The 27553-nt window shown below is 39.6% G+C and overlaps 1 protein-coding gene across 6 annotated transcripts; it reads right to left on the bottom strand.

The window, feature by feature from the left end:
* Positions 1–260: 260 nt before the first annotated feature.
* Positions 261–9848, bottom strand: LOC124792973. Of its 6 annotated transcripts, XM_047257983.1 has the most exons (6): positions 9699–9848; positions 7071–7164; positions 4704–4855; positions 4451–4600; positions 3107–3138; positions 261–3001 (listed from the first exon to the last, which is right to left on the bottom strand). In XM_047257983.1, the coding sequence occupies exons 2-6, from the start codon at positions 7075–7077 to the stop codon at positions 2908–2910; spliced, it is 435 nt and encodes a 144-aa protein (XP_047113939.1). In that variant the 5' UTR covers positions 7078–7164; positions 9699–9848; the 3' UTR covers positions 261–2907. The 6 variants fall into 6 exon arrangements, with proteins under 6 accessions (XP_047113939.1, XP_047113944.1, XP_047113940.1 ...); XM_047257988.1 differs by having other exon boundaries at positions 261–4342; XM_047257984.1 differs by having other exon boundaries at positions 3107–5182.
* Between the last annotated feature and the right edge of the window lie 17705 nt (positions 9849–27553).

Genomic DNA, 27553 nt, shown 5'->3' with positions numbered 1-27553 from the left:
CATGGGTGATCTTGCAGCTCTCAAAGAATGAAATTATAATGAAATCCAGACCTTTAGCCGCTTACAGGTGTTTATAATTAGGTATAATTCTTCACACAATTTCTGATCTGTTATTGCCACATTTTTTTCCCATGAAATGATAATATCTTACACACACACACACACACACACACACACACACACACACACAGACACACACACACACACACACACAACTCAGGTCACCAAGCTACAGGATTATTATACAGAAACAAAAAATATAAATATCAATCTATTTTATTGGGTATTTACATATGATTACACCTTACCACAATCAACGTTAAAAATATTACATGAACATAAATCCATCTGCCACACAGCAAAAAGTAAGCTTAAATGGATAATTCAAAATTTAACTTGACACAGGATAGCCTTAAAAAATTGAAATGGTATCAAGTGTCATCAGTGAAGAACTAAACATTTTTAAGTGTTGATACATGAACTGCAATCCAACGTAATGGGTTACAAATACTCAATTTAAGAATATAAAACATTTCTCCAACCACAGTTTTACTTCACTTGGCTCATACTGGAAGGAAATCCTAGGTTTACCACCTGACAGTGGATCAATACTGTGGCTATGGCAATCTCTTCCACAATCACCAACTGAGGAACTGTTTACAGTTTGTACAGAAAATTTGAAAACTGTTTTTCATATCAACCAGGACACTCATTTCTAAAGCACCTCCTTTAACTGTCTCAAAGATAGCTGAAAGACTATCTCTCCGCTTCTCCAGCAAATCAGCACACACACACATGCTAACAATTGCTTGTAAAGGAAATACAAATTCAGGTGCACAATGGAATGATATCATACAGCCAATAATTTGGCTCTAGATACATTTATTGATAATTTCACTGGGACACACATACCAGGTCTAACGAATACTACATTCTACCCCACTGAAAAAAAATTATATTCACACATATTGGACGTTGTAATGTACAAATAAAGCATTGTTTGACGAGACTAGATTGCAAAATCATACTGACGAGTGGCACAAGGAATAAAGCAATCACATGATTTATTACAAACATGGTATAGGTGCCAATGGAGGAGTGAAACCATAACTTTTTTCTATCAGAGCTGTTAGCAAAGAGATCTTTTGAAGAAGTACTGGGATAGTTGTTATATGCAACATACAAAACAACAACACATGATATGCCTTTGTTTTTTTATAGCTGTAAAGAGTAATGTGGGTTATTTGGTTTTCTTTTTCATTCAAGTTGAAAATGCGAGATCCATTCATGAAGCACTAGCCATTTTCAAGGATTGGAATTCCATCTACTGGGTTACTGATTTCTTATAGTCTGAGATAAACACAACTGATCAAGCATTTCCTCAGACAAAAGTTTACTTGTGCCTTTTCAGTCAAACAGGTTTGAGGAAGATGGCTGAATATATACCAAATGACATGAAGAGATTTCTGGGCATGTGGCAAGAAATTTCACAATCACCAACAGAGAATTTACAGATCATACAGAAGAGATAGTGAGGCTTCTCAGAGAAACGAATATGCATCACCGTATGTTTAACAGCAGTGGCTATTGGTACATGAAAAGCGTGGAAACTTATGAGGACAAGGGCAATTTTGATACCATTGACATTACAAGTGGAGTTGAAGCCATGAACAAGATTGTAAACTTTTTTCCTAAAATGAAATACAGATGGGACCTTGAATGGGGCTACTAAGGATATAAGAAATCAATTTCTTCCAAGTCTAATTAGAAAGTACTGTCTGCAGAATTCTGCCATCAAATCAGAACAGAGATGTTCCACTGTTTTTTCATAAAAAAAAGCAAGTTTGTGAAACATGTCATGCAGTGATATGCAACAGGGCAAGTTGAGTTAACTGCAAGATTAGTGAATGTGAAGTTGGACAATGTTTTGTATGGAGAGTACAATATTCAAAGACAATTTATGTTGCAAGCTTTGCTCTACCATCTTCAACTTTGCTCTACCAAACTGCGCATGTGAAGATTTTGAGATATATAAGTACCCATGCAAGCATTTCTGTGCAATCTTTATTTTCTATCCAGAGTGGGGTTTTGCTAAAATAACAGAAAGCTGCAGGAATAGCCCATAAATCTGTCTTCACAAGATGTACAGGTTTGGTTTCAGAAGTGTGTCCGCAGTAATTTCACATGAAGACAGTAGCAATGAGGACACAGTTGAGGAAACACACATAGAGCATCACACTGATACCTTAACCATTTCTTTGCAGCAATTTGAAGTGAAGGTGTTGTTCAAACAGGTTTATAATCTCACATACAACTGTATCAACAGTGAAACATTATGAAAAGCACTTGAATCACTCGGCAACTGTGTGCCAGATCTGCAGTTAGCAAACCCTGAAATTTGTGGTCTCCCCACAGCTGTGCCATCAAATTCCCAACAATAATACTAAGTAAGATGCCATTACTTTTACAGGGCCTGGCATAAAGAGCCCTCCCATTGTAATGTTCATATATTTGTGCCTTAATGGATAATTAACTACTAAGGAATAGGTCACATGGAGGTCATAGCATTCCATTTGAAGGATCAAATAATAAGAGCTATCTAAAAAATACAAATAAGGGAGATCTTTATGCCAAGTTCTGTAAGAAAACTGTCACACATTTGAATTTTTAAGTAGCAGTAGTGAAAAATATTTCTCTGTGGAAAGTTAATAAGGTAGTTGTATTGACCGTGATTTGTATTTCCTTTACCCAAGCAACGATGTCTACTTCTCATTACAAGAAATTCTTGGATTGTTGAGAAACTGTTCAAAAATTACAATCAAGTTGCAAACATTTATGTGCCACAACAAATAGCATTTTGATACACATGTGAAACACTATAAGGATTGTTTTCCTTCAGGAATACTATCAATCTTCCAAGATATCCTTGGAATATAACAGTCTTGATGCAATCTGGTGTGCATTTTCCCATGGACTGAAGGCCAGAAATCCATAACTGAACCTAACAAATAAATTAACAACATTAACACCAAGTAATTGAGTTATGTAACATGAAGACAACTGATACACATGTTTTCAAAGCACAATTCCGAAATTTAGTACTCACTTCTTTTGGTGCCCGATGACATTGCTCACCAGCTGCAATGCCCAGAACTAATTTATAACTGAATTTAAAAAACATTACTGGTATTCCAGTAACAGTAATTGCTTCTGTGTGGTACCTGCAGTAACTCTGCAGAGTTATTAAGAACATTAGAACCAAGGTGGTAGATATCCAATATGTAGGTAACTGATACACATTAAGCTTCCAAAGCAAATAAAAAAATTCAGTACTTACTTCATTTGGTCCCAATGACATTGCTGACCAGATACCATATAAAGGAAACACTATACTCTTCTGTCAGAGTGATACTGGGCAATCTCACATGTTCGTTAACAGGGCAGTCTTTATCTTTTTCTCTGTTTCACGTGAATCACTAGACATGTATTGAAGCATGTGAGATCAAGCGCTTTCTTACTTGGAAAAAGAAATGCAAAATCTTTCCTCCATCAGTCATACGACATCTCAATGCCACTAAGATATATCTTATTCATTTGTTCCACCTTTTCAACTCTCAACATTGTCCCATATTTGAATGAACCTAATTTAAAGTTAAAATCTTTTACTTCGTATTTTAAAAAGTTCGCAAGTTCTAAACTACCATCTAGTTTAATTCCTCAGAAAAATCTTTTCTCTGATGAACAATGAAAAATCCGGGATGGAATGTAACAATATTATGAAAAGGATAGTTGTTGCTGCTCACCAGATAGTGAAGATGCTGAGTCACAGAAAGGCACAACAAAAAGACTGTTGGACTTATCTTTCGAGCAACAAGGGCCTTTTCAAAAGTGTGCGCGCACACTCACTCACTCACTCACAAACACACACACAAATGTAGCAACTATCCATTTTATAATACTTTATCTATTGCTACTTCGAAATTCAAATGTGCGGTAAAGACCTCATAGCATTCCATCTCTAGGATCAGAAATGACTGAGCTTATTTGTGTTTTACATAGACAAAGAGCTATCTAAAATTCAAATAAACAGTCATTTCTTACCCTTCAAATGGAAAGTTATAATGTGTTTAAGACAGATCTTTTAAGGCTTTTGGCACCGTTCTTCGCTATTGTTTGGAAGTTGATGGCACTGCTAATGGGAGACCACCAACTTCAGGATTTGCTAATTGCAAATCTTGTGCACAGTTGCTCAGTGATTCAAGCACTTTTTGTAATGTTTCACTGTTGCTGCAGTTGTATGTGAGATTATAAATTGTTTACACAACTCCCTTGCTGCAAACTGCTGCAAAGGAATATTCTGGGTTTGAACTTAAAAACAATAGATTTTAAAGTATAATGTCAACTGATCATGTAAAATTTTCTCCAAGCAGAACCCAAACTGGATACTCACTTTTGCCTTGGTATCCCTGTGTTCAGTTGCTGAGTGCATACTGTGGTAATCAGGATACACCCTTATACACTTCATATTTAAAGTCGCTGGGCAGTTGCATTTTCTAGTATCCATGATCCTCAATCTCTTACGAGGAATCACATGGTCTTCCTAAAGAGGGTAAAGAACTACTGTAAAATTTATTTAATAAACTTTCCCTGTAACAAACTTGTTTTATGGAAAGTAAGTCTATCTTAACACAGCATGATCCTACCAAGTGCTCAGGTACACTAGACACTCTACTTTTATAGTATTTTGGCCCCAAAACACAGTGCCTCGACCACACACACTCCACTGCAAATGCACAACCAAAAAAGGGGATACGGACATGTCCCTGCATTTGCTTGAAGAAATGCTTTGTTTTACCTGGAACAGTTAATATTTCTCAGACAAAAACACAAACATTGTTATTGTTAAATAATTCACATATGTTATTATTAATTAACTTAATACAATGAGAGAAGACATTTCATTCATTTCATTTCACAGGTATTGTCAAAGTTCTGAATTGATGGAAGCAGATTGTCTATCTATTTTACATACCTTAGTACTGGAGCAAAATTTTACGCGATGTCACACCTGTTGTATCTAGCAAAGAAATGGAACTGTCTGCCATGTGCAATGAGGATACCATACTGCTTTCAGGCAACTGAAGTGCTTTATTGTGGTTCCAATAAATGTGGAATTAATATTCTTTGTAAACAAAGGAGATGCGAAGAACACTTATGTAGAAAAATGTAATTACTATAAATGTGGAATTACAAAAAATAAACTTAACTAGGGAGACAATTAACCTAAATGTGCCTGTCAACAGGTTCAATGAGCTGACTACTGTTTTACATATCAATACCACAATTATCGAAAACCATAGAAACCATTTCAACATGAACATAGCAGTATAGCTTCATTAAAATTATTTGTTAGTTGGCATCTGTCACTTGTTGCTAAAGTGTTAGCACACCGGCTGCTGCTGTATTATAGACAACAAACAGAGCAGGTCACTCAGCAAGTGCTTTTCAATTTAATTTTCATGTTAAAAAATTGTAGGTTTAGCTCAGTAGAGGCAGAGCACAGGTTGGGATTACGAACGGATGGGAACATATACATGTAACTCTGTGCAGTGTTGGAAGTGGCCATTATGAAATGACATGAATATGACACGCTCTGCTGACAACTGGTTCTGGAGTGACCAATGGCATAACTGTGGCAGATACGACATTTTATAGCCCAGAATTTAAACTCATTTAATAACCTAACCATAACATGATGTGCAATATATCCTAGAAAATGGCAGTCAGCGTTCTACAGAAGAACTGTTAATCGTACTTTGTTCACAACAATTAATACATTTAATGCCGTGTGACCAAGGTGAGTAGCAGCAGAGCCTCATCCCTAATGCTGTTGCCTGGCCTGGCTTGATGGAGAAACATCCAACACTAAGCATGCGGCAGGAAACTACCTGAAGTTATTCTCTATAAGCAAACTTAAGACAAAAAAAAAAAAAAAAAAAAAAAAAAAAAAAAAAAAAAAAAAAAAAAAAATTGTGTTTCAGTGCTACAAGCAAACTAATTTCTTCCTTTAATTATGGCACCAGAAACTGTCCTCACACAAGCTGCATGGACTGCCAAATTACCAACTGATGAGCAGTCCTGGTTTGCATTCAGTTACAGGTTATAGGTGACAAGCTGATTTCAAATGAAATAAGAATGATATGAAGAAGAAATATAAGGAATCAAAAAGTAAATACAATGTCGAAAATGACACAGCAGAGTGTTAGAAATAAAACTGCATCCAAACCTATTAACTGAATAAAAATAATGAAGTAATTTTGATAATATTTTGGTATAAAAAATATCAAAGAATCTGTCAAGACTCAAATCCACAACTTTATATGGATCAGGAATGTTTCTTATCCGTTACACTATGCCACCACTCTGCATTACACTCATGGAAGATTATTTGGTCCCAACCAGATCAGCCTTTCACATTATGTTACAATGCTAAAGCTAGCTCTAGCACCATAAAGATATTGTAAGGATACATAGTTATGCCTACTGTCTTAAAATGTTGTTTAAGGCCAATCTGGCTGAAGGCAGCAAATGATTGCATGGCGTTCAAACACATCAAAACGGAAGTCAGACAAGAAAATGGAAGTGGATTGATCAGCTATTGTGGCAGTCAGGAAATGGCGAACAGAGATAGTTTGGACCTGACACATTTAGCACTTTGATTGGAGGAAACCAGCTCCGACAGGAATTGTCAACCAACAAATAATTTTAATCAGCCTATTATCAAATGCAAGTGTGTAAAAATTACTGAGTGTATGGCTGTGAAAATGGATAAATGACAAACAAGTCAACAACACAGAGGAAAATAATTAATACAATTCTGCTTTGCATATCACAACAACTTAACAATAACAAAAGAGTCAATTCCATCAATTGTTAGTGCAGCTTAGAAATGTCCATTTAAAGTATATATACTATCCCTACTTCCAGCAAACTAAGTTCTTCCTTCAAGTATACATATATGAACTAAAATGGTAAACCACAGAAAGTAATTAATGCAGCAGTTCACTTACTTTTCATAACATCTGAAGATGGCTCTTTAAAACGACTACTTCTCACACATTATGAAAACCCAACAGTATTCAGCTGATCAAGAAGTGTTTCCACCTGAGAATAAAGTAAGCAGTAGCATAAACTGAGGGTAACTACACTGAAGGTTAACTGGGAAAAATGAATGAAGAGGGAAATTTTAGGCTTTACAAAATTCAGTTACTTAATGTACACAGCCTTTCATCACATCTAATTTTTTTGACAGCTAAAGTAAGTAAGTGTTATGTTATTAACCATTGATGAGTTAACAAAATTGGGAGTTCAATTGTTTGCTCTTTTGCTTTTATTCCATTGTTATTCACTGACCACAAATTATGTTACTGTTGACGTCATTTAAAATTGTGATGATAAAATGTTCTTTCAGTTGTGATTATGATGATGAAAAATATTTTCCAAGTGCACATGAAGTTTAATGACCTAGTTTTGGGGTTAACTGATCAGTGCTTCAGTTAACCTCATTACAAGCACCTTGCCTTATGTCAACAAAAGCTTTATTAAGCATAATAATTATGCATAGTATGAATTGCAGGTTTTATATACTAAGAATAAGACAATCACCAATCAAAACTATCCAGTACAACTGATGAAAGTTGAAACTGGTTAATACAGCCATGAAAAAGTTTTTGTAAAAATTACAAAAAGATTTCTCTTCTACAATTGAAAAATATCAGTTTTCGGCTGTCAAATTCTTAACAAAAGTGGAAGAAAGACCTCTGACTACATTACTGTAATACAACATCCATTAAGCTTAATCACAAAATCTGCAAGCATCTTGACACATTAATTTGCAAAGGGATTGAAATCTGTAACAAAGACCTGGAAAAGAGCACGATACGATGAATTGCTCACAGAATTCGTGAAACTTCCATTACGTACACGACACTCCCCTCAAGGACCACAACTTATGATTCTGCATAATCATCATATGAAAAAAAAAGAAAAAAGCATAATTTTGCATACTCTGCCACATCATACAAGCCATAAGCTACAACTTCTTGTTAGCTTCTGGTTAGCCAGAATTCCTCCTTATCACCAACAAAAATAATACAGCACTTTTAAGGCTTATTTGACTGACAGACTCCAAATTTAAAAATAATTTGCCATCTATTTCTACTATTGGTATTCCTCACAAGGTTATAGATGCAGACTTCAACATTTCTCCTCCTTGAGAAGTCAACACTATCCAGTAGAAGAACTGAGATAATATCTCCAGAAGACATTTTGCCCCATCCCAAGTCCTATGTTGTGAGAGGAAAACCTAAGAAAAATAAATCAATGACTTCATAACTCACTCCCATCAACATCATCTCCAGTAAAAGCCAGATCAATAGAAGAAATTAGAATAAAATCTAGCAGGGCTATAAGAAAAGAGTGTAGATGTGAAAGAGCACCTGTAAGAGAAGTTTAACTTTGAGGGCTTCAAAATGTCATAAGGTTCTATACCCTATGAGGACCCCGAGCATTTCTAAAGATTAAAACAGTTTACATTATCATCAAAATTTCAGTGTGGTGCAGAGAAAATTTTAGATCCTGACAGACTTTGTCTACCAATATGATACAGCAATCCCAATAGAGTTCCAACATTATCCACACATACTTAAGCAGCCACCTAAGCAGTGGTAATAATTGAAACACCGTAACATGTATTAATTAAGCGGACAGTTATTACTGAGCAACAGTATCCTGAACAAAAAGCTCTCACTCAGCATCCATCAACAATACATCTTTGCTCAGAATTCAGTAGGGAGGCTAAACATGGTCATGTTGCAACATTTGCATAAAGTGGCATTCATTACAGTGCTATTGACAAAAAAAGTTGTTTCATAGTTGATGTCACTGACCTTGCTGAAACTTTGGTGAGAAACTAAGGATCATACAGTCATTTGAATTACAGAGCTCCATATCCCTGCATAGACAGTTTTCTAGCTTATCTCTGAATTCAGTACCTCAATGAAATTCAGCTCAGTGTCAGCACAAAGAAAACAGCAGTAATGGATTTGTGCAATTATGCACTGGATCTGATACTGCAATTAGAAAGAACTACGTAAAATTCCTGGGAGAATGCAGGATACATTTATGTGGAATAGAGCCAACGCTCTGGCAATGACAACTGCAAATATACTGCTTTTTATTTTCCTTTTGCATGACCGTTCCCCGGCCCTGAATCCCATTTTCATGTGTGTGTCTCTTAAATTATGCCATTTACTCGAGACGACGTTTGCGCTTGAGCTGCTGCAATGTTCAGTTTCTCTTACTGTAATACATGGGTGACGAACTCACAAACGGCGAATTTTGAAACAAAGTTGCCATTAAGCTCCTAAACAGCGATCATTAACTACAATATTCCACGTGTATATGTTACAGTAAAGGTAATGGAACAATGCACCGCCTCACATCGAAAACAAAGAAAAAACTACATAATACATAAAAAGCTCGCTTAAAAATTGGAATCAGATCGCGGAAAGCGACATATAAAATTTATTAAAATGAAATCTTAACTGGCAGCAGAAAAAAAGTTATTTTCTAGAGTTCCTAATGTCTCTAAAGGCGCATATTTTTGCCTGCCAATTCTAACATAAAATTATTATTACCTCCTCCAACGAATTACAATAGCCTGAAATCAGGCCATCCTCCGAAACTCTGAAATCTTTCAGAGCGTAACGAAAAATGTTTTCATACACCTGAGACATTTTGCTAGATAGCGAAAACACAACCACTCAAGATACACGGTCAGTATGACAGTGAAGAACAAAGCAGACGCTTTTCCCGCTAACTCGATTCGACCACAGATCTCGATCAGTCGACAAGTGTGCAGCGCGTTTGCGCTTACGTCATTTTGACGCCACTTCCGAGTGGTTTTGGACCACATGATGTGTCTGTTAGACTTTTTTTTTTCTTTCTTTATTGTTATTTTTAAGCCTGTTTACAAGCAGGCCAGCAGCAGCATACTACGCCGCTCTTTGGCCTCAGAGAAAAACAAAAGATACAAATGAAGACATTTAGAGAAAAAAACATGGTGGACATAGAAACGGAGACAAACAATTTTTAAAATACATGGAACCGTTCACAGGCGTAGAGTCCAAGATAAAATTTGTTCAGACACCTGGACACATACATAGACGAAGATTGTCATACGTGAACGTAGGTGCACAAAACGAATAACACTGAACCACTGCACAAAACGACGGCACACACAGAAACACGAGGCGTTGATGTCCAGCGCGCGAAAGTTCACTAACCATGTATGAGTCCGGGGACCTGCCAAGAAAGGAGGAGGGGGGTGGGAGAGGGAGAGGGGAGAGCAGATGCCATGGGCAGGGGAGATAGGGGGAATGGAGGAAGGGGGAGGGGAAGCCCAGGGGAAGAGGGGTGGAGGATGGGACGGGGGAAAAGGAAAGAGAAGGGAGGGAGGGTGCCTAAAGGAAAGGACACAGGAAGTGGGGGTTGGAGGATCAAAGTTGATAGGAGGGGTAGATGGAGGGGAGGAGGACATCATCAGGGAGGGGGAGCTAGCGGAAGCCACCTTGGGAGAGGGTAAGGAGGGTGGAGAGATTGAGACCAGGTGGGACGTGGGAATTAGGGGCGGCAGCGGACAGGGGTGGAAGAGGATGGGTGAGACAAGCGGGTGAGGAGGATCGAGTTTGCGGGAGGTGTACAGAATCCGTATAAGGCAAGTATTAATCTCTATCACACAACAAGCCCAACGCCGAAAGAAGCATTATGATAAACAGCTACATGGTGTTACCAGATTTGCAGTCAGAGATAAGGTGTTAATCAAAACTCATGTGAAATCTTCCTTGTCAGCTAAGAAAAACGCTAAGTGGCAAATAAAATATACTGGTCCGTACGTAATTGTACATATTCCGCACGACGAATGATATTTACTTGCATACACTCACAGTGGCAAGATCAAACGACTGTATGCACACAGAGACTTAAGAAAAATCTACTATAATTATCAGATATTTACTTGCATACACTCACAGTGGCAAGATCAAACGACTGTATGCACACAGAGACTTAAGAAAAATCTACTATAATTATCACACGCCATACCAATTATTGCACACGCATAAAATAAGTTACTGTAAAAAAGAGAACGAACACGGTTAGGATAAAGAAAGTACATCTTATGCAGCTACGTGAATAAGAACATTTCACTATTATTGTTTACATTTGTCAGTGAACGTGGACGGAAGACACAGGTAAGCTAGGACATACACGTCAGTTGGTGACTAGCGATGTTTAACACGAAGTGTACTTGTAAGTTTTGACGGAATGTTTTTGTTTGGTCACAGTGGTATTTTAGTTTTAAGTTTATATATGGAGGTATCTGGAGTGAACAATTAGCACAGACCTCGGAACAATATAGATGTAAGTTATTTTTTTTATGCCATTTGTGCATCAAAGCAATCAGGTACAGGGTAAGTTACAGAAAAATATTGGACTCCCTAAGGTACAAAGGATAAATATGTGACGCAAGTACACTATAGGTTGGTGAGAAAGTATTGTGTATTTTTGACGTATCCACACCATGAGGTTTTATCTATAAATGTATCTCATAAAAATGATGTTAATTTTTTTTGTATGCTGCAATTATAAAAATGATTTCTAGCTGCTGATGAAAGTTTAGCGTACTATATATCATACGCACAGTAAACTAATCTAAGGAAAGTGCACCTAAAGACAGGATTCATGAATAACAACTTGTGTGAACTTACTGTCATACAGATAATTTTTTTTCAACTTTATATACATGTTTGAATGCAAGTACGATGTTGAGATACGATTTGTGAATGTTATGAAGCCGTCTTTATTCACAGAGAATACATGTGAATAACACAGGTATAAATACACTCTTTAGAGCTAGTGCGCCATACTCCTCGAGAGGAGCTTACATGGGCGCCGGTTACAGCTTTTGTTGTAACCGCTAATACCTTACATTATTACACAGTGTATAAACAATTAAATTACAAATTAAGAATAAAGGACGGTATTGCTCGCGATATTGAAGCCCCAGGAGTCAGAGCAAACTAACCTAAGTAACACCGACTCACTAGCCCACGCCTTCCCTGTACTTCGGCGTTGTCGACGTCATGTTTTCAAAGAGGCTGAAGATCCATGCTGATCCTCCGAGCACCCGCGTGCTTATGGTGCTTAACTCCCGCCTGCGGAAGCCCAGTTGTAGGAGCTGGCGGGCAGATGTAGGTGCCCAAGTCCCCCTCCAATTCAGGGTCACTGTCTCGAACTGTAAGCTGCTGGCTGCGGGTCGGAGAGCGCCGACAGCACGCCGCACCGACGGGACATCATACTTCGCCGCCTTCTGCCGGTGACACCAGTCAGTGTCGAGGTGGTCGCCGACAATTTGCGCATCGATGACATGCGCCACGCGACGATATCTGGCTTGCGGACTCCCTCTGGCGTCCGGAGGTGTGGCTCGACAGACACATCGAACCCTCGTTGAGCCAGCCCGCGCGTGACGTATTTCACTACCGCGTCGTGACGCCGCACCCGGGCTCAGCTGGTGAGCCCGCAACCCTGGACGACGTGGTTCGCGGTCTCGACGGCGTTGCACCTCGCGCGACACATCTTCTCCCTGTCTCGGCCGCGACTCCTGCGCGCTTTAAGGCCGGTTCCCACTAGGGCTGCCGCGCGTCAAAACGGCGCGTCAGCGGCGTGGTTGCCATGGAAATGGCGTCAGCGGCAAGGCGCGGCGGGCTCTGCGTCGCGGTTTGACCATGTCGAACCGCTTCCGCTGCCGCGTGCCGCGCTCCAGGTGCGCGCCGCCAATCACAGAACGCGCTGAGCGTGACGTCAGGTACGGACTCCCGGGCCACACGAACTTTCGCCGAACCGCTGACGCGGACGCGGCGGCAGCTATGAAATACTTATCATCCGATTCCAAGGAAACTATTCGGTAGAAAAATTTGATTCTTGGGCATGTTACAGCCTGATATCTTCTCTCGATAAAGGACCGAATTTCTTTTCGTTATTCATCGTGGTTACCTGCTGTATCGCATTTACGTAAACCTTTACACGAAATTTTAATGAGTGTGCAGAGGTAAAAACGCATTGCGTGGACTTTGCGTACAGTTCATTTTAGGTGATACATTATTGCGTATGAAATTTAGTCAACATATCGAAATTGTTTTTAAAGCTGAGAGCAGATCGATAGCTATCACCGTTCTCGAGATATTGTCTGATATGTCGGCGGACGGGCTATGCCGTGACCGCGCGCGGGTTGCTCGGCGACGCGACCGGTACTTCGTCCTGCTCGTCGTAAACCATGTGGTTGTATCAACCGCAAATTTCGTAAACGGTTCAACAAATCGAAATGGTATTTTTTTTTTTTTTTATTTTTTTTTTATTTTTTTTTTTTTTTTACAAACGATAACTTGTGAAAAGTCATGTATTTCGTCGCATGATAAATATCCTAAATCTGTTTATCTACCAAGATATGAAAGTAACTACAGTTTTTCAGAAGGGATAGATGAATTTTTTTAAATGGCATTAATAGCATGTCGAATGAGAAGTTAAACCGAAACTAATTTGCTGGTATGTCATAAGATGTAATTTACTAAATATGTAGAGCTATTGATTATTTCCTTTCTTTTTTCTTTATCCAGTGTACTTTACTGATTCAAGACGCGTTTCACCTTTTACTTTAAGGCATCTTCGGTGGAATCTAGAATGACTCAGTTTTGTTTTGATCTGTGATACTTGGAGATTATAAAACAGTTCACATCTTTGTTTACGTGAATGACTGATTACTTACAGTGAATCGAGTTTTTGGCGGACATATACGTTTCCCCTCACCTGCTCACATGCTGGAGGTTGAACTAAAACTTAGATTATGGAACATAAGCACATTTTCATGTTCGCTCTTTTTTCTTCTGTCACTAGCAGTAGACGTTTTACCGAAAACTCTGATTTAAAGTCGTAACTACAGTGTGTTCACCTCATGTCCCTTCCTGTCTGGTTTGTTTATGTACATGTTGCCAACCTGCAGAATTATATGCTGAAAACTAATGTTTGTTTATTTTTGTTCTCCTTATATCTGTATGTGTGTGTGGCTAGCCAGTGATAGTTATAGAAAGTTGAAAGTGAATCCAGTAGTTGTCAGACAGTGGTTGAAAGATTTGGTGTTCAGCTGATTTCAGTTTTGGTTTAAATGTTTTAAGGAGTGCATGGAAGAGTAAATTCACTGCTTACATTAATAGATAAAATAGTAGAATAGTATTTCAACAGATGATTATTATCAGAATACTATCACCCAACCCCTTTGTCCTCACTCTTTGACGCCCCATAATACGTCCTGTCAACTAACCCCTATTGTTGTCAAAGTTGTGCCGTAATTTCCTCTTCCTCCTCTATTTAATTCCGTACCTCTTCTTTAGTCACACGATCCTCGTATCTAAAGTTCAGCATTCTTATGAATCACCACGTTTTGAAAGTGTTCATCGTCCACGTTTCACTTACATACGAGGCTGCACTCCACACAAATACCTTTGTCAAATAGTATCCAACCATTAGCATTTATATTCGGTGTGAACAAATTTTCTTTTTCAGAACGCTTTTCTTGCTATTGACAGTCTTCAGTCAGGTTTGCGTCTGCACCAGGAAATGCCTTACAATTTAAAATCTGGTTTCGAAAACTGTTCCAAATATATATTATTCTTTCGTGATTCTTAAGCAAGGTGCTGGCGATGATTACATTATGCTCTGTGGGAAATTCTATCAGGTGGCTTCCACTTTCATCCCTTCCCCCCAAGCCTTTGTGTTCTTACTGTTTTCCTGTACCTGCTACCGTATCACAGTTTAAATTTTTGTCTCGCTTAACTATCTGAATAATCTCTTTTGTCGTACATTGTTTCAATGTGTTAGGAGATAGTGAACAATCGTGAACGGTAGTCATGAAATCTGTTTATGGGGAAATGAGAAAACATGAATAATGAAATATGTGAAAGAGTACATTGTACAGAAAATGAAAAATTGGTATGTCTTCACCCAACTTCGTCTTTCCTTCATGTAGGTGTAAGATATAGCTAATCAAACGCACCGCGCGTTTCAGTGGGTCCTGCCCCGTACCTCAGTGGCTGTCCGTCATTGGCTACCGCTAGCGTCTGCCGCTTCCAGGTGGGAACGCCAATTCCGCGAGCCGCCGCGTCAACGCGGAAAACGCAGGCCGCTGCCGCTGCCGCACGACGCGCTGCCGCGCTCTAGTGGGAACCGGCCTTTAAGGCCGGTTCCCACTAGGGCTGCCGCGCGTCAAAACGGCGCGTCAGCGGCGTGGTTGCCATGGAAATGGCGTCAGCGGCAAGGCGCGGCGGGCTCTGCGTCGCGGTTTGACCATGTCGAACCGCTTCCGCTGCCGCGTGCCGCGCTCCAGGTGCGCGCCGCCAATCACAGAACGCGCTGAGCGTGACGTCAGGTACGGACTCCCGGGCCACACGAACTTTCGCCGAACCGCTGGCGCGGACGCGGCGGCAGCTATGAAATACTTATCATCCGATTCCAAGGAAACTATTCGGTAGAAAAATTTGATTCTTGGGCATGTTACAGCCTGATATCTTCTCTCGATAAAGGACCGAATTTCTTTTCGTTATTCGTCGTGGTTACTTGCTGTATCGCATTTACGTAAACCTTTACACGAAATTTTAATGAGTGTGCAGAGGTAAAAACGCATTGCGTGGACTTTGCGTACAGTTCATTTTAGGTAATACATTATTGCGTATGTAATTTAGTCAACATATCGAAATTGTTTTTAAAGCTGAGAGCAGATCGATAGCTATCACCGTTCTTGAGATATTGTCTGATATGTCGGCGGACGGGCTATGCCGTGACCGTGCGCGGGTTGCTCGGCGAAGCGACCGGTACTTCGTCCTGCTCGTCGTAAACCATGTGGTTGTATCAACCGCAAATTTCGTAAACGGTTCAAGAAATCGAAACGTGTTTTTTTGCAAACGATAACTTGTGAAAAGTCATGTATTTCGTCGCATGATAAATATCCTAAATCTGTTTATCTACCAAGATATGAAAGTAACTACAGTTTTTCAGAAGGGATAGATGAATTTTTTTAAATGGCATTAATAGCATGTCGAATGAGAAGTTAAACCGAAACTAATTTGCTGGTATGTCATAAGATGTAATTTACTAAATATGTAGAGCTATTGATTATTTCCTTTCTTTTTTCTTTATCCAGTGTACTTTACTGATTCAAGACGCGTTTCGCCTTTTACTTTAAGGCATCTTCGGTGGAATCTAGAATGACTCAGTTTTGTTTTGATCTGTGATACTTGGAGATTATAAAACAGTTCACATCTTTTTTTTACGTGAATGACTGATTACTTACAGTGAATTGAGTTTTTGGCGGACATATACGTTTCCCCTCACCTGCTCACATGCTGGAGGTTGAACTAAAACTTAGATTATGGAACATAAGCACATTTTCATGTTCGCTCTTTTTTCTTCTGTCACTAGCAGTAGACGTTTTACCGAAAACTCTGATTTAAAGTCGTAACTACAGTGTGTTCAGCTCATGTCCCTTCCTGTCTGGTTTGTTTATGTACATGTTGCCAACCTGCAGAATTATATGCTGAAAACTAATGTTTGTTTATTTTTGTTCTCCTTATATCAGTATGTGTGTGTGGCTAGCCAGTGATAGTTATAGAAAGTTGAAAGTGAATCCAGTAGTTGTCAGACAGTGGTTGAAAGATTTGGTGTTCAGCTGATTTCAGTTTTGGTTTAAATGTTTTAAGGAGTGCATGGAAGAGTAAATTCACTGCTTACATTAATAGATAAAATAGTAGAATAGTGTTTCAACCCCTTTGTCCTCACTCTTTGACGCCCTGTCAACTAACCCCTATTGTCGTCAAAGTTGTACCGTAATTTCCTCTTCCTCCTCTATTTAATTACGTACCTCTTCTTTAGTCACACGATCCTCGTATCTAAAGTTCAGCATTCTTATGAATCACCACGTTTTGAAAGCGTCCATTGTCTTCTTGACAGAAGTGTTCATCGTCCACGTTTCACTTACATACGAGGCTGCACTCCACACAAATACCTTTGTAAAATAGTATCCAACCATTAGCATTTATATTCGGTGTGAACAAATTTTCTTTTTCAGAACGCTTTTCTTGCTATTGACAGTCTTCAGTCAGGTTTGCGTCTGCACCAGGATATGCCTTACAATTTAAAATCTGGTTTCGAAAACTGTTCCAAATATATATTATTCTTTCGTGATTCTTAAGCAAGGTGCTGGCGATGATTACATTATGCTCTGTGGGAAATTCTATCAGGTGGCTTCCACTTTCATCCCTTCCACCTAGTCTTTGTGTTCTTACTGTTTTCGTGTACCTGCTACCGTATCACATTTTAAATTTTTGTCTCGCTTAACTATCTGAATAATCTCTTTTGTCGTACATTGTTTCAATGTGTTAGGAGATAGTGAACAATCGTGAACGGTAGTCATGAAATCTGTTTATGGTGAAATGAGAAAACATGAATAATGAAATATGTGAAAGAGTACATTGTACAGAAAATGAAAAATTGGTATGTCTTCACCCAACTTCGTCTTTCCTTCATGTAGGTGTAAGATATAGCTAATCAAAAGCACCGCGCGTTTCAGTGGGTCCTGCCCCGTACCTCAGTGGCTGTCCGTCATTGGCTACCGCTAACGTCTGCCGCTTCCAGATGGGAACGCCAATTCCGCGAGCCGCCGCGTCAACGCGGAAAACGCTTGCCGCTGCCGTTTCCGCACGCCGCGCTGCCGCGCTCTAGTGGGAACCGGCCTTTAGTTGGTAACGCGTTGATCCGCGTGCGGATGCACGCCACATAGTCGCGGCCCGACAGGAAGCAACTGGTGTCCTCGATCCAGCTGTGTTGGCCGGATGTCCTGGCCGACGACGAGAGGGCTGCCCCGTCGTGTATTGTGCAATTGTGTATTGTGCAATTATAAAAATGATTTCTAGCTGCTGATGAAAGTTTAGCGTACTATATATGATACGCACAGTAAACTAATCTAAGGAAAGTGCACCTAAAGACAGGATTCATGAATAACAACTTGTGTGATCTTACTGTCATACAGATAATTTTTTTCCGACTTTATATACATGTTTGAATGCAAGTACGATGTTGTGATACGATTTGTGAATGTTAACTGAGGCAAACATAACACCGTCTCTTAAACAAAATAAAGAAGTATGTACAAGGTAAGTTACAGGAAACCAACTAGCCGAAAAATGAGGTAACGCCGAAATAAACACAATAATTTACAGGTGGCGCTCGGCGAGATACTGCGACACTTCAATCGGCGGAGAAAAGCCACTAAGTTACATTAATGTCACTATGACTGACGATTGACGTAATAAAACAATACCAAGATCACTGAGAAATACACTACGTGACACTAAGTAACGCCAGAGGATTTTAATAATTATTTTTTCAGTATGAAAACACTAAGGATGTATGCTGACTTTAGAGGGATGCAGTACACTTGTTTTTTTTTTTGTTTTTTTTTTTGCTATGTTTATAATATTTTGTCCAATCTGAGCAGAAGATATTTGATGGAAGGAAAAAGTAACACAAACATGAACACAAAGAAACACCATATACGCAGGCACAGACTTTAGAGGCAGTAGCGCACAGCAGCCAAGCTTCATTATTAATCTGTTGTTTGTACTATCTGGCAATTTAAGTATAGTGATTTATTTACATATGTATTTTCTTATTTCTTATTTTTTTATTATTTGTTTGTTTATGATGTGTATACCATGCGTTGTTACAAACTTGGGTGACGAAAGGATGAAAAAATCCCCCCCCCCACCCCCATCCCACACATAGTAACTCGCGGGTAGAAAATGAATAATTTTGCCTCATTTGGAGACAACTTCTAAAAGCACTTATAGTGCGTTCATGTCCTAGTTCTGTCACTTCAATACATAAGTGCATCAGTAGTACGACAAAAAGTTAGAAACTGCTCAAGCGTGTTCTCCTATGCTCTATGAGATGTCAGACAGTGTCGTGACCGCGAAATGTAGTATTAGAGGCACGTACCTACCAATTTATGTAATAAAATGTTGTGGGCAAAAAGTACGCCAACATAGTTCCGTATAGAAACACAGGAACAAATAACGAACGTGGGCATTTATCATAAAAGACAAGCTAGTGGTATCATGAGCTACAGTTTTGTTTCTGAACGAACTGGATAATGAACAGGACAGTTTATATTTACCCAGTGACAAAGAGTTATTCAGTGTCAGTGACCTGTGAGCTATACGCAAATAGACAAGTGAAAATACGTTTCATATCACAAACGTTTTTCTTCGAGGTAAAAGAGATATAGTGAATCGAGGAAGCCTGCTACGGTACGAGTGTTTGTGCACTATATAGGACAGTGTGCCGTTGCAAGCCAAATAGTGAAGCGCGGTACTTACCTTTTGTGCAGTGAACTTAGAAGGTCCCTTCCCACAGCCAAGGTGTACGGCAAGCTGAATCAAGTGCGGTTGGTTTTTCGCAAACTCTGCGAACACTGCACGAGACACTGAATAAAGTATGGACCGGGACGCGCGGCATCGCTTTAAGGTGGTGGGCCCACGCAACTGTGAGCGCATCTGACGCATTATTGGCTAACGGCGTAACATAGGAGGACAATTTAAATGCAAAGCAATATCTACGTTTAAATGGACACCCAACAAAGTGCCAAGGCATGTAAAGAAACAGTTTCCTGACACACTAAATAAAGTCTGACTACCACAGCTCATGTTTCACGTCCCACGTTACCTTTGAACAAGGCCTATGCTTATGTATATATTAGTATTAAATACTAATCCATGTGAATTTTTATTTGTTACATGTTTATATTACCCATGACGAGACAATAGTAAAATACGAAAAGGATGTCACTAAGCAGATCCTGGCGTAGAAGAGGGAAGCAGTGGAAAGCACAAGCAACTCTAAGCAAGAACTAACGCCGGCCGGAGTGGCCGTGCGGTTCTAGGCGCTGCACTATGGAACCGAGCGACCGCTACGGTCGCAGGTTCGAATCCTGCTTCGGGCATGGATGTGTGTGATGTCCTTAGGGTAGTTAGGTTTAATTATTTCTAAGTTCTAGGCGACTGATGACCTCAGAAGTTAAGTCGCATAGTACTCAGAGCCATTTGAACCATTTTGAAGAACTAACGCCTCTTGCTGCCCCCGACACCTCTGCTAGCCCAACGCCCTAGATCCGCACACTCTAATAAATATGTGACTTCCTGTACATTTTTTTTACTCAAGAGATAAAGACTTATGAAAAATGAATTTTACTGTCAACATGCGAACGAGAAGGCTGTTTATACGGCGATATATACCATGTATAAAACAGTGTAATACCCCTGTATAATGCAATGTACAAAGAGATAATAAAATAATTTTGTGTATACTGAACGACATAAAAAAGAAAGAAAAGAAGAGAAAGAAGGCACTTGTATGTAATAATTCTGTGTAGAATTATCCAGTTGTGATGATTTTATGTGAAATACGATGTAAAGACAATGTAAAAGATTTTGTGTGTATAGTATGTAAGTTTATGTACGTTTTACGTGTGTTCTGTATATACTGATGTATATGTTTTGTCCTCATTGCCATGTGTCAGAACTGGCATCAAAACCATGTATGTAGAATGAAGATATGGGAAGAAAGACACTGACAGTGCAGTCCCATTACGTGTGTATAACAGTCTAGTGTTAAAGTGTTTGAGCTCATTGCCCGGAAATTTGACATTTCTGCGGACAATTCGCCCAAGGGGGCGATGAAAAGGAACTAAAAAATTTTGTAATTTAATCTCAAAGATGTTGTTGTTGTCTTCAGTCCTGAGACTGATTTGATGCAACTCTCCATGCTACTCTATCCTGTGCAAGCTTCTTCATCTCCCAGTACCTACTGCAGCCTAAATCTTTCTGAATCTGCTTAGTGTATTCATCTCTTGGTCTCCCTCTACGATTTTTACCCTCCACGCTGCCCTCCAATACTAAATTGGTATCCCTCGATGTCTCAGAACATGTCCTACCAACCGATGATCCCTTCTTCTAGTCAAGTTGTGCCACAAGCTTTTCTTCTCTCCAATTCTATTCAATACCTCCTTAGTAGTTATGTGATCTACCCATCTAATCTTCAGCATTCTTCTGTAGCACCACGTTTCGAAAGCTTCTATTCTCTTCTTGTCTAAACTATTTATCGTCCATGTTTCACTTCCATACATGGCTACACTCCATACAAATACTTTCAGAAACGACTTCCTGACGTTTAAATCTATACTCGATGTTAACAAATTTCTCTTCTTCAGAAACGCTTTCCTTGTCATTGCCAGTCTACATTTTATATCCTCTCTACTTCGACCATCATCAGTTATTTTGCTCTCCAAATAGCAAAACTCCTTTACTACTTTAAGTGTCTCATTTCCTAATCTAATCCCTCAGCATCACCCGACTTAATTCGATTACATTCCATTATCCTCGTTTTGCTTTTGTTTATGTTCATCTTATACCCTCCTTTCAAGACACTGTCCATTCCGTTCAGCTGCTCTTCCAAGTCCTTTGCTGTCTCTGACAATTGCAATGTCATCGGCGAACCTCAAAGTTTTTATTTCTTCTCCATGGATTTTAATACCTACTCAGAATTTTTCTTTTGTTTCCTTTATTGCTTGCTAAATATACAGATTGAATAGCATCGGGGATAAGCTACAACCCTGTCTCACTCCCTTCCCAACCACTGCTTCCCTTTCATACCTCTCGACTCATATAACTGCCATCTGGTTTCTGTACAAATTGTAAATAGCCTTTCGCTCCCTGTATTTTACCCCTGCCACCTTCAGAATTTGAAAGAGAGTGTTCCAATCAACATTGTCACAAGCTATCTCTAAGTCTTCAAATGCTAGAAACGTAGGTTTGGCTTTCCTTAATCTTTCTTCTAAGATAAGTCGTAGGGTCAGTATTGCCTCATGTGTCTACGGAATCCAAACTGATCTTCCTCGAGGTCGGCTTCTATCAGTTTTTCCATTCGTCTGTAAAGAATTCGCGTTAGTATTTTGCAGCTGTGACTTATTAAACTGATAGTTCGGTGATTTTCACATCTGTCAACACCTGCTTTCTTTGGGATTGGAATTATTATATTTTTCTTGAAGTCTGAGGGTATTTCGCCTGTCTCATACATCTTGCTCACCAGATGGTAGAGTTTTGTCAGGACTGGCTCTCCTAAGGCTGTCACTAGTTCTAATGGAATGTTGTCTACTCCAGGGGCCTTGGTTCGGCTTAGGTCTTTCAGTGCTCTGTCAAACTCTTCACGCAGTATCATATCTTTCCCCCATTCCTGTCAATTGTTCCCCTATGCTCTCCCTGAAACCCTGTACAACCTCTGGTTCTTTCAGTTTATTCAGGTCCCATCTCCTTAAATTCCCACCTTTTTGCAGTTTCTTCCGTTTTAATCTAGAGTTCATAACCAATAGATTGTGGTCAGACTCCACATCTGCCCCTGGAAATGTCTTACAATTTAAAACCTGGTTCCTAAATCTCTGTTTTACCATTATATAACCTATCTGATATCTTTTAGTATCTCCAGGGTTCTTCCATGTATACAACCTTCTTTCATGATTCTTGAACCAAGTGTTAGCTATGATTAAGTTATGCTCTGCGCAAAATTCTACCAGGCGGCTTCCTCTATCATTTCTTAGCCCCAATCCATATTCACCTACTATGTTTCCTTCTCTCCCTTTTCCTACTCTCGAATTCCAGTCACACATGACTATTAAATTTTCGTCTCCCTTCACTACCTGAATAATTTCTTTTATCTCATCATACATTTGATCAAGTTCTTCGTCATCTGCAGTGCTAGATGGCATATAAACTTGTACTACTGTAGTAGGCGTGGGCTTCGTGTCTATCTTGGCCACAATAATGCTTTCTCTATGCTGTTTGTAGTAGCTTACCCGTACTCCTATTTTTTTAATCATTAATAAACCTACTCCTGCATTACCCCTATTTGATTTTGTATTTATAACCCTGTATTACCTGACCAAAAGTCTTGTTCCTCCTGCCACCGAACTTCACTAATTCCCACTATATCTAACTTTAACCTATCCATTTCCCTTTTTAAATTTTCTAACCTACGTGCCCGATTAAGGGATCTGACATTCGACGCTCCGATCCGTAGAACGCCAGTTTTCTTTCTCCTGATAACGATGTCCTGAGTAGTCCCCACCCGGAGATCCGAATGGGGGACTATTTTACCTCCGGAATATTTTACCCAAGAGGACGCCACCATCATTTAATCATACAGTAAAGCTGCATGCCCTCGGGAAAAATTACGGCTGTAGTTTCCCCTTTTTTCAGCCGTTCGCAGTACCAGAACAGCAAGGCCATTTTGGTTAGTGTTACAAGGCCAGATCAGTCAATCACCCAGACTGTTGCCCCTGCAACTACTGAAAAGGCTCTGCCCCTCTCCAGGAACCACATGTTTGTCTGGCCTCTCAACAGATACCCCTCCGTTGTGGTTGCACCTACGGTACCGCTATCTGTATCGTTGAGGCACGCAAGCCTCCCCACCAACGGCAAGGTCCATGTTTCATGGGGGGTTTATCCTTGATAGACAAAAGACTAATTTCGAGATTCTTTTATTACTTATAATATTAACTAACTTTTTTGTTGTGATGTGCTGGCGTAAAGACGTACTGTTTAATTTCATGTCTATGTGTGTGTTAAATGAAGGTGTTAAATAATGAAAAATGTGTTTTATAATTTCTGTCAAGATCAATCCTAAATCCCATAGCGATTGAGTACAAATTATTCTGTTAATTCGAGAAGGCGAATTTTAGATGGAGGCGACTATCTTCACGACGGCGCTGGTCGACCATAGAGGTACGTGATTGTGTTCACTACCTTCTGTTGGTGGCCGCTAAGATTAATTCCGATGTGTTTTTGTCGAGACATTCAGAACCTGCAATCTTCCTTTTGGTATAAAAATAGGAGTCCGACAGAAAAAGAAATATTCTTAAATTTAAATAATTGCAATTCTTTTACCCAGGCCACGAGGAATGATAGAACGTACGTGCCTCTACCCTGACTGTACGTTCGCAATCTCCGAGTGTGTTACGACGTAATTATTTTACGAAAAAAGAAATTAAGATAGATCTTTCTCATCACATCGCAACCACTCGCACGTGAATGTACATACCCTCTGAATGTGTCTAGTCAGTCGTGCGCATTGTTCTAAAGCTTTTCTGTTAATATTCAGTGGACTGCATCTCCGCAATTAATTTTTGTTTATGCCGCAAATCGCACTTACACGCGAAGTATTTATTACGCAAGTTTCAGGCTCCATTTAATGTCAAAAAATTCCCAAGTACGGCTGATTCCGAAGTACGGCAGACTAAGCAAACCGCTACAATAATTTCATATCTCTACAACTACAATAACACAAAACAACAATAACATAACAGAGAGGGAACGTTACACAATGTTAACTCATAACATGAGTAATCCGGAAGGGAACTCCAGTTGGCAGAAAGGTGTTAATTGCTGCAATTTATAGCAAGTGAAATGTTCTGTGTTGTGTGTACTAGTTAGATGAACAAATAATTTTTTGGTCGCCTCTAGGTGCTGATATTTTATTTACCTTTATATGTGTTCTGGCAGTTTCCGGTGATTAAGGGTGGCAGTGTGGTACTAGTGTGCAAGACTCACACTCCCCTTTTGCTATCGAACTTACTTGGAGTTGCTTTGCCGATCTTCTTTTCATGATACCCGGCTGCGATGTCCTGCAAAACTTCTTCTCCGAAGATAAGATGCTACTTTGGAGGAATTTTTTATACTTTTAAAATAACTGCATACACTCGAGAATACTTTGAACTCAATCTCACTGTATTTTCGTCACACATAACAGGTTTCATAGAACTAAAACACTTTTCGTAAGCTCGACACCTTCTGGTCCATCAGAAACTATCACATTCATTTTTCGATAAATACAGTCTACAAATCTCTCCAAGTTTAACAAGACAACTGTCTGGACCTTACGAAAGTAAGAGAATTAATGAATAAGTAATTGTCTCTTCTCTTCTTTCAACAACATTCAAATGTTCACACAATATTGTTGGACGTCGCACGGAGTACAGCACGTTTATTCCTTGAGCTGGACGTGTAACTTCTTAGGCAGGCTCAGCAGCTACCTGCCCGTGCCGATGATCCGCCCGATACACGTCCATCCTGCACACACATAATTGTGGTGCAGCAGACACAGTTCTAATTTACCACACTCATCTCTAAAATTACGCGTGTTTGGGACGGTGGAAATATGAGGGTCCTTATAACTTACCCCAAAATTCTCGAGGCACTACATATTCCTGCCTTTAGCTTGAACAAACGATATTTTATACATGTTCATTATATACGTTAATATTGTATTCATATCATATCACTTTACGTTTCGATCAATTTATATAACATTTTTCTAGCCATCAGGTACTTCATTCCTTTTCCATGTTAACACCATTATAATCATGGACCTTTCGATCAATGTAAACTTTGTAACGACAATAATCTTTCTGTTCCCTCTCCAGTCGTAAATTACTAGTGTGCATTATCCAAGTTATTTGCTCTTATTTCGCATACTACTTTTTCTAAGTATGGATTTATTAAATACCTTTTACAATCTGGAGGAACTCTGGGTAAATAAAGGTGTTCTTTTCAACACATGTAACTTTACCCAAACATAACAATGCGAGTGGAAATGAGAATTCAAACTTACCAGAATAATCTCTACAAAATGCGTGACTTTTGTCACGATACTGCCCTTTTCCTTTTAGTGACAGTACCTATGCCTTACATATGAGCTGATACTATGGAAGCACTTCCTCCTTCCATTTTGGTAGATACGCCCCTTTAAAAAAATTCCTAATATACTATGGTACGGTCAATCCCCTTCTTAGTGCCCCTGCCCGCACAGTATAGTTCAGTCTTTCTTGGGTCTTCCTAACTGTCCTTTTCCATCCAATCAATGTTGGGTGCGCCCTCCTCCTCCTTCCTGGGTAGGCTTCATAGTCCATTGCCCTAGCATAGGGCTTCCCAACCTTTTCAGCTGGCGGACCCCTTCTTCAGTCGAAAATCCATGGCGGACCCCTAGTCAGTCAAGAGCACAGTAACTTTAAATTTCAGAGCGAAACCCATGGGAACTGACAGCTTCTTAATGCAAGTGCCATGTTCCCAATGCCCCCCCCCCCCCCCTCGAAGTATCCATCGTCTTTGGTTTAGAGATGAATGAAAACAACTTGAAATTAACGATCCAATTTCAGTTCCCACTGTATCCAGAAACTTACTAGTGGATTTACTCCCTTTGTTCAACACACTATAGACTGATTAAAATTACTTGGTAATTGACATTTCACACGTTGGAGCTGCCTTCCTCCAAGAGCAATCAACGTCACGTCCAAACTGTGCGCTGTTGACAAGCTGCCGCTTGTGGTCTGTTCACTTCCACTGTTTATGTAAGGAGCATGCATATTTCGTAACAGTCGTGTGTGTGTGTGGGCGCGCGCGCGCCCGGGTGTGTGTGTATGTGTGTGTGTGTGTGTGTGTGTGGTTTTTCGTGAAAGCCGAAAAAAATGTTCAAATGTATGTCAAGTCTATGGGACTTAACTGCTGAGGTCATCAGTCATCAGTTCCTAGTCTTACGCACTATTAACCTAAGTTTAACTTCCGCTAAGGACAACACACACACACACACACACACACACACACACACACACACACACACACACACACGGCCATTCCGCGCGGCTGTGAAGAAAAGAGACAGACCCATGATTAGGGATACAAACACATCGCGAAAGAAAATAGGCTCAGGAATTGCCTTTAAAGCATTATTGTGACATCTGTTGTGCAATGTGTGGGAATACATTCACTCCGTTTACATGCGCTTCCAAAGCCAGATTTCGTAAGCAGATGTCACAGTTCCGCTTTTGGTTGGTCAGGTAAACACTTCAAAATAGATCTGGAAATCTGCTTTTATAAAGCCGTTTTCCAGTTCCACAATCGATTTTCGTGCCCGTGTAAACAACTCGGAAAGTCTTGTTATTTTTACGTCCTTAAGTATCTACTGAACTAGCAGGCGGCGTTGCAACAGTTTAGCCACAGCTGACATCTTCAACTACTACTTGGACACTATATCGAGGCAGTCAGCCTCGACTGTAAACCTTTTACAAGGTGGCACATGAAAAGTCCTCATTTCTTTACGCTCCCTGCCAGTTGCCACAATATAGTGTCAGAGTAATAGCAAATAATTGTAACTGAAGTATATGCAGGCCATATTTTTAACTGAGAGGACAGAATATATTACAAAGAAAAGAAATTAGCTTTAGAGACCATTTTAATTTTCGTAACAAAAATATCAACGCCAACAGAATTCAATTAATAATTATTTT

This window comes from Schistocerca piceifrons, chromosome 1, assembly GCF_021461385.2.
Source record: "Schistocerca piceifrons isolate TAMUIC-IGC-003096 chromosome 1, iqSchPice1.1, whole genome shotgun sequence".
Taxonomy (NCBI): domain Eukaryota; kingdom Metazoa; phylum Arthropoda; class Insecta; order Orthoptera; family Acrididae; genus Schistocerca; species Schistocerca piceifrons.
Note: the sequence above shows the minus strand (reverse complement) of the source record. Positions and strands in the feature narration are given on the sequence as shown.